The following is an 8793-nucleotide window of genomic DNA, read 5'->3' on the forward strand; positions in this document are numbered from 1 at the left end:
TACTCGTTTGTTTCCTCTAATGAGCCACACAGGGTAGAGGAAGCACTTCAAGATTCGGATTGGGTAGTGGCAATGCAAGAGGAGCTCAACAATTTCACTAGGAATGAGGTATGGCATTTAGTTCCACGTCCTAACCAAAATGTTGTAGGAACCAAGTGGGTTTTCCGCAACAAGCAAGATGAGCATGGCGTGCTGACAAGGAACAAAGCCCGACTTGTGGCCAAGGGATATTCACAAGTTGAAGGTTTGGATTTCGGAGAAACCTATGCACCCGTAGCTAGGCTTGAGTCAATTCGCATATTACTTGCCTATGCTACTTACCATGGCTTTAAGCTTTATCAAATGAACGTGAAAAGTGCCTTCCTCAACAGACCAATCAAGGAAGAGGTCTATGTTGAGCAACCTCTCGGCTTTGAAGATAGTGAGTACCCTAACCATGTGTATAAACTCTCTAAGGCGCTTTATGGGCTCAAGCAAGCCCCAAGAGCATGGTATGAATGCCTAAGAAATTTCCTTATCACTAATGGCTTCAAAGTCGGAAAGGCTGATCCTACTTTATTCACTAAAACTCTTAACAATGATTTGTTTGTATGCCAAATCTATGTTGATGATATTATATTTGGGTCTACTAACGAATCTACATGTGAAGAATTTAGTAGGATCATGACACAGAAATTCGAGATGTCGATGATGGGGGAGTTGAAGTATTTCTTGGGATTTTAAGTAAAGCAACTCCAAGAGGGCACCTTCATTAGCCAAACAAAGTACATTCAAGACATTCTAACCAAGTTTGGGATGAAGGATGCCAAGCCCATCAAGACACCCATGGGAACCAATGGGCATCTCGACCTCGACACGGGAGGTAAATCCGTCGATCAAAAGGTATACCGGTCGATGATAGGCTCTTTACTCTATTTATGTGCATCTCGACCGGATATTATGCTTTCCGTATGCATGTGTGCAAGATTCCAAGCCGACCCTAAGGAAGCTCACCTTACGGCCGTAAAACGAATCTTGAGATATTTAGTTCATACTCCTAAGTTTGGACTATGGTATCCTAGGGGATCCACATTTGATTTAATTGGTTATTCGGATGCCGATTGGGCAGGGTGTAAAATTAATAGAAAGAGCACATCGGGGACTTGCCAGTTCTTGGGAAGATCTTTGGTGTCTTGGGCTTCAAAGAAGCAAAATTCCGTCGCTCTTTCTACCGCCGAAGCCGAGTATATTGCCGCAGGTCATTGTTGCGCGCAATTACTTTGGATGAGGCAAAGCCTTAGGGACTATGGTTACAAATTAACCAAAGTTCCTCTTCTATGTGATAATGAGAGTGCAATCCGCATGGCGGATAATCCCGTTGAGCATAGCCGCACTAAACACATAGCCATTCGGTATCATTTTCTAAGGGATCACCAACAAAATGGAGATATCGAGATTGCATATATTAACACTAAGGAACAATTAGCCGATATCTTTACCAAGCCACTAGATGAACACACCTTTAACAAACTTAGACATGAGCTAAATATTCTTTATTGTAGGAATTTCGTTTGATGGCTTGCACACATAGCTCATAAGTATACCTTTGGTCATGTCTCTTTTATATGCTATGACTAATGTGTTTTCAAGTATATTTCAAACCAAGTCATAGGTGTATTGAAAGGGAATTGGAGTCTTCGGCGAAGACAAAAGGCTTCCACTCCATAACTCATCCTTCGCCGTCGCTCCGAGCAACTCTCCAACTTTGGTATAATCTTCACTCATATTATTGTTCGCCAAAGGGGAAGAAAGTAGTTAGAAGGGCTTATATTTCACTTATGTATCCGTTTTTGGCGATTCATGCCAAAGGGGGAGAAAGTATTAGCCCAAAGCAAAAGGGACCACACCACAGCAAAAGGGACCACACCACACTCATTTTCAAAAAGATAAGAAAAGGTTTTAAAATGATGAATTTTTCTATTGATATCTTATTGTATTCAAAAGGGGGAGAAAGTAGTATCTTCAAAATTGATATCTTAAAACCCTCTTGAACACTAAGAGGAGGATTTTATTGAGGGGGAGTTTTGTTTAGTCCAAGGAAAAGCATTTGAAACAGGGGGAGAAAAAATTGAGATCTTGAGAATGCTTCTCAAAATCTTATTCATTTACCTTTGACTATTTGCAAAAGAACTTTGAAATGAATTTACAAAAGAATTTGCAAAAACAAAACATGTGATGCAAGCGTGGTCCAAAATGTTAAAGTAAAGAAACAATCCATGCATATCTTATGAGAATTTATATTGGCTCAATTCTAAGTAACCTTTGCACTTACAATTATGCAAACTAGTTCAATTATGCACTTCTATATTTGCTTTGGTTTGTGTTGGCATCAATCACCAAAAAGGGGGAGATTGAAAGGGAATTAGGCTTACACCTTTTTCCTAATTGATTTTGGTGGTTGAATTGCCCAACACAATTAATTGGACTAACTAGTTTGCTCTAGTCTATAAGTTCTACAGGTGCCAAAGGTTCACAATAAGCCAATAAAAAGACCAAGAAAGGGGTCAAACAAAGAGAGAAAAAGACAACCCAAAGGCACACTGGTCTGGCGCACCGGACGGTGTCCGGTGCACCACCGGACAGTGTCCGGTGCACCAGGGTACTCGACGCTGAACTCGCTACCTTCGGGAAATTCCAAGGGCGCTCCGCTATAATTCACCGGACTGTCCGGTGTGCCAGCGGAGTAACGGCTACTTCGCGCGCAACAGTCGTCTGCAACCGCATTCAATGCGCTACAGTGCGCGCCAGAGTCAGAGCACGCGCAGTTGGCGCACCGGACAGTCTACAGGACCTGTCCGGTGCACCACCGGACAGCCCAGAGGCCCCACAAGTCAGAGCTCCAACCACTACTAGAGATATGCTCATTTAAGACACACATTTTAAGATGGATATCAGTGCATTTTATAGAAGCGTCGTTTATCATATGGTGATAAGTAAGATAAGACGGTTCGTTTGAGATATGTCTTTAATAAAGAAGTATTTTGAGACAGTTATATCGTAAGAAATGTCTTATATTGATTTAAGACAGATTGTTATTGAAAAACGTCTTAAATAAATATACCTTTTGAGTCATTAAGAATGCAAGAATTGTCTTAGATTCTGGTTAGTATATTAGACACTTTTGTATATGAAACCATCTCAAATAAAGATATTATTAGAGTCGTCTAGACTATAAGAACTGTCTTAGATGTTAGTGGCTATACTAGATACTTCTAAATATAAACCGTTTTATATGATATTTTTTTGTAAAACGTACTATGAAAAAATGTAGTAAATAATGAATTCGGCTAGTATACTTTCTTAAAACTGCAATCCCTATGGGCTTTGTAAGACCCCTGGTGTTTACCTCCCGTTAAACTGTGCTTATGGACTTAAGCACAGAATATCGACAATAATAACGGTCTCTAGGTTCTAATATTCACCTATCAAAAATTTTGATATCTTTTTCGTCTCTGTCTATCCGGCCTGTTCTAACTGCTCACGAGGTCTGAACAAATTTGTTCGGGAGATTGGTGAATCTGGTGATTATTTAAAATCCATCAATTGTGCAAATACGAATTTAGAAACTTAGTCTAGTCCTCCGATTTTGTCCCAAACAAATTTATTAGAATTCGAGAGATCGTGCACAAGGTTTATAATTGCATTGTTTGTCCAGCAGAGTAATCAAACGTTCGAAGCGAGAATAAAAATATGTTTTTATGACTCGTGCCGGTCTAATTCAGTCTGGCATGTGACTGATTAAAAATTCGAATTATTCAAATTCTTGTGATTTAAAATCTAATCAAATTAAGCCCTGATATTACGATCAAGATTGTTGTTTTAGAAATGCAAACCGTGGAGGAGAAGAATGTGTATTAATTAAATAGAAAATAAATGTGGAAATATCTGTTATCCTTATCCTCCCATTATATTCTGTTCTTTTATTTCCAGCCGTACTCCCTTCCTCGTGATAAGAAATCTCTGGAAAAGTCCTGTTAAGAGATCTCTGGAAATCTCACACCTGCTGCCCCTCCCAAATTCCCTTCTCCCTCACGTCTCTTTCTCTCCCCAAGCCGCCTCCTCCCTGCCGTTCCGTGGAGCACCAGGCCAGTGCCGTTCCGATGGTCATTCCAAGCCAGTGCCGTTCTCCTTTGGCTGTCCCTGCTCCAGCCGTGAGCTCACCCAGGCCACGGCCTCGTCGAACCGCACAGCCCCTGCGCTCCTTCCCCAGCCGCGCTTAGCCCAGCCCTCCCTGCTCGATCTCCTTCGAGCCGTAACGGCTCCCTGGCGTGTCCGGCTCCCTGCCCCTCTCCATGGCGTCGCCCAGCTCTAGCTCGCCCCCCCTCTGATCTGTGCGCAGGGGTTTCTTCCATGGCGAGCTCCCCTGCAAACTTCATCTAGCCGCCGACCGAGTTTCCTTGGTGGTCGCTTACCCCCAGCATCGGCCAGAGCTTGCTGTCATTCCCCAACAAACATGTGGTTGTAGGTGAGAGATTTCAGAAGTCTGTTGGATGAAGAAAAGAGAAGTGAAATTTGTGCAGCGCCCGTCAGGTGTTAGGTTTAATAGGTGAGCCGTTAATCATGGTTGCTTTCGCAACATTTCATGGGATTTTGATGTGATGCTCTATGACGATGAGCCATGTTTTCTGTAGATATTGTGTCTACCGTGTGAGGGAATCGCGCCAGCTTCCTTTGGGTTTGGGACTGGGAGCTCCATCGCTCTATGGTATGAACCACCTGTGTTTGTGACACCAATGTGTAGGATCCATATACTCTGTCCTAGATTAATTAGCAGTGTGTGAATGCCACAGCATACTCTGTCCTAGATTAATTAGCAGTGTGTGAATGCCACAGCGGCGGTGCTCGCCCGTGTCTCAGCTGCCTTCAATGGCCCCCTTGCCCGCGCAGTCGTCTTTGGGGTCCATATTGATGGTAGTCCCTCTTTCTTTGTGTGTTCACAAGATGGGTCGGCAGTTTTAGTGTCTCACACGCAGTGGCCACGGGATTTTTCAGGTCACTTGGTCGTGGAAGGGCTTCTTATTGCAGTCATAGTGTTCCAGCTCTCCAGGAAGAGCTACAAACCACCAAAGAAGCCACTCACTGAAAAGGTCAGCTGTTCTTATCGTTTGTAACTACTAGAACCAGATAATTATTGATAGTGGAAGGTATCGTTCTTGTCGTCTCTTCATGAAGCATGTCACTGAATGCCAGCATTTTGTTTCTGCAGGAGATTGATGAGCTATGTGATGAGTGGGAGCCAGAGCTGCTATGCCCTCCAATCAAGGAGGGGGCCAAAATAGATGCTCCAACATTGGAAAGGTTTGCACTACAGCTTGGTTTCTGATGGAGTTGTACCAGATTTTTTTGTTCAAACTAGCAGTTGACGCATTGTTGGAACTTTAGCAGTCTATAAAGGATTTTTTTCTTAAAGTAAGTTCACAGTTACCTAGGGTACATTGTGGTTGTTGTTGCATGAGTAATCCTACATATCATTTCATATATGGATTAACCGGATGGTCTCACTCTTGAAACTGTGGGAGTGTTGGTGCAATTCTTATATTAGTTTCACTTAACTTAATAGTGCCATGTGTGGGGACCTATTAATCTTGAACATTTACTCGCTAGATTATATGACATTTAAACCATGTACTCGTGAATAACCAGCAAGGGACACCTTGAACCACATAGAATATCATTTACCCTTGCTACCCAAATGCTTACATGGCTACATGCTTCTTGGATTGTATTCTATCTTCTCTGATATCAGTATGATCATCAAAGCACCTAAAATGTGCTGCTGTATGTATATAGCCAGTGTAATGTTGTTTCTTAGGATGCATTGCACTAATAAAACAGCAATTTCATCAATGATATGCTCTCCTAGTCTGTAGTTATAGGAATAGCTCTTGAACTTCCCTTGTGATAGCAGTGCTCTATTTGAAGACACTGCTATATATGGAATATTCTTTTTGCTGAATATCCCCTGAAATCTGCTTCAGTTATATGTGTATATTATTTGATTCACCAGAATTTTTCTTCACGCATTTCTGGTTGTGTTACAAATATTCATGCAGTATGGATTACAATCGTTTACCATGTTAAGTAGTTATGATTGCATCATATATGATCTTCTGAGGATCAGAATTAACCCTTCTATTTTTCTTTTATACAGTGCCGTTGGACCACATACGATTGTTGATTGTTGATGGTAAAGAAGTTGTGAACTTTGCATCAGCATGAGGTCTGGAGTCTAGACACAGCGTTGCAAACTGAGGTTTAATCATCTTAGCAACTACGGTATGATACAACAAAAGAGAGAACCAATGTTATTGTTGGCTAATGCAGAAACAATGACAGTAGCTACCAGCTTCCTCTGCATATGAAAAAAATTAACTAGCAATATGATTTATCTCATTAACAGGTATGTGACCCTGAGCGCGTGATTGTTGCGAAACAACGACCACCTCGGTCTACACCTTAAAGGTATGCTCCATTACGTATTGAAATACTGAGGAAAACCATGCCAATGCTGTGTAATGAGATCAGACTAATGACTCCATAATTGGGAAATTATGCTTTCTTTGTTCTTCTAACTTGAATGCATTGTGCTAAAATAAAACAGATAAAATGCTTTTTGACTTCCCATGCTTTCTGGCATTCAGGCAGCTTGCATTGCCAGTGATTTGAAAATTAAAAGGTACACAAGCTTTTATCAGAGAGGTCGTGCCAATTAAGATAGTACACTTACCATATAATGTTGGGTTTGAAATAAAATGCTAACTTACCTTATAAAATTCGATTTGGCACTGACAGTATATGCATGGAGACATGACATAGACTATATAAAAAAGTGGAACAGAAATGATTATCAAATAATACTTGTTCCTCTATTGCAATGAGCTGGCTTTATTTTTCTCAGTTGTATGTTCCTGGAGATCATGAATTTGTTTAAGATGTTGGGCTCTTTCAGCTTAAGGGTTGTCATGTTCCCTTCTACAAGGAATTAGAAACACCCAGTATGTATTTTATTTGCAATGATGTAAGATAGTAGATAGCAGAATTCATGATGTGTCAACTCTCTAAAAATGATATGCATATAGTACCAACCTGTGCAGTTTAACAGGTTCAATAATAGTTTTGGTGTTTTAGGAAAGGTGTACGAAAGTATACCGAATTACTAGGACAAGGGACAAAACAGAAAGCTATGGGGGTGGGGGAAACCTGCTTTTCCATCTCTTTGCTGCCAAAGAATAGATAAAAGTTGATGTCATGTTTGTGCAGAAACAAGGTTGTAATGGAAGGTTTCATGACTGCAATAATTCAGTTTCTTGAAGCGTTAGAATCATTCTATGTTGTTGAAAGAGATGGTTCAATCATCCTTTTTTTGGTTACTCTTGGTGGTTGTCATTCTTCAGATTACATCAAAAAGATGACATTATCCCTTGGTCTCAAGAAAATATTCTTGCTTACTACACGAACTGCAGACGAATATTTACCTCTGTTATTCTCTTGACTTATTACTATGTGCAAATAGTAGCAATGCTCCAATTTTTAGTTTTTCGTATGCTTGCTTATACCTTGCTTAATTTTGAAATGGCGCAGGTTTGCGTGACATGGCTTTTCATAGTGCTCAATTGGATCCATCCCCTGAGCATAGGAGAAAAGTATCAATTTGTACAGTGGATCCAAGTATTCTATAAAGCATGCATCCTCCAATTTCCCACAAGCGAGAATGGCATGATATGATGGATGAAATGGCTGTTGCGGTCAAATGTCTTTCAAGGATCAATTGTCTTTCAAGAACCACACTTATGTATTGGTTTGTGTGCAGTTCAAGCTCTGCAAGGTAAGGTCTGTTCAGTTTGGCCAGAAAGTCATCCCCTACCTGAACACCTACGACGACCGCACCATCCGACTCCGACCCTCTCATCAAGGCCAACGACACCATCAAGATCGATCTGGAGACCAACAAGATCATGGACTTCATCAAGTTGTATTTGCCATTTCATAGACTTCATCAAGTTATATACTTAGTTAGGCTCAATGTTAACACAAACAGTTGATGAGCAAGTTTAAATTTAGAGTACACTTATGTATGAGTTATTTGACAATACTTATTTATGAGATATTGAATATTATTTATCTATATTATATTAATTATAGTGTTATTAAATATATGTGTATGTATTTTTCTCTTTTAAATTATTATAACGTGGTAATTGAAGAATATACTGCCAAGTAAGTCGTTTCAAATCTTAATAAGACATTTCTCAAAATGTCTCATATCAGTCTCCTAAATAAGACGGTTTTTAAAACGTCCAATATCAGTCTCCTAAATAAGATGGTTTTTCTGTTGCGAGTGTCTATTATTAAATGCTATTCTAGTCAGTTTGATAAATACTTTGTGACTTATAATGTTTGTATTTTCGACAGTTCTTTCAAAGAAGTGTCTTAACAAAACCTAATGTAAGACGGTTTATTGGACAAAATGACGTAACAAATTCCTTTTTTAGACGGTTATAAATTAAAAACTGTCTTATTTAATATCTTTTAAGACGGTTTATAACCATCTTAAAAACGAAACATCTTTTGCGACTCCATCAAATTTGGACACATCATAAGCGTCTTAATAACTAAAAATTAACCGTCTCATATAACACGATTTGTAGTAGTGAACGGTCGAACCCCAACGGTCTGCTGACGTGGCTGGCGCACCAGACAGTGTCCGGTGGCGCACCAGACTGTCTGGTGCGCCATGCGACAGCACACTTCCAA

The 8793-nt window shown here is 40.2% G+C and overlaps 1 protein-coding gene across 1 annotated transcript; it reads left to right on the top strand.

Moving 5' to 3' along the window:
• Window positions 1-2876: 2876 nt before the first annotated feature.
• LOC103632098 (long chain base biosynthesis protein 1b) lies at window positions 2877-8169 on the top strand. The gene is made up of 8 exons (XM_020541064.2): window positions 2877-4585; window positions 4671-4744; window positions 4873-4950; window positions 5032-5126; window positions 5246-5337; window positions 6191-6315; window positions 6440-6501; window positions 7621-8169. The coding sequence occupies exons 1-6, from the start codon at window positions 4530-4532 to the stop codon at window positions 6222-6224; spliced, it is 429 nt and encodes a 142-aa protein (XP_020396653.1). The 5' UTR covers window positions 2877-4529; the 3' UTR covers window positions 6225-6315; window positions 6440-6501; window positions 7621-8169.
• Window positions 8170-8793: the final 624 nt, after the last annotated feature.

This window comes from Zea mays, chromosome 7 (genome assembly GCF_902167145.1).
Source record: "Zea mays cultivar B73 chromosome 7, Zm-B73-REFERENCE-NAM-5.0, whole genome shotgun sequence".
Lineage (NCBI taxonomy): Eukaryota > Viridiplantae > Streptophyta > Magnoliopsida > Poales > Poaceae > Zea > Zea mays.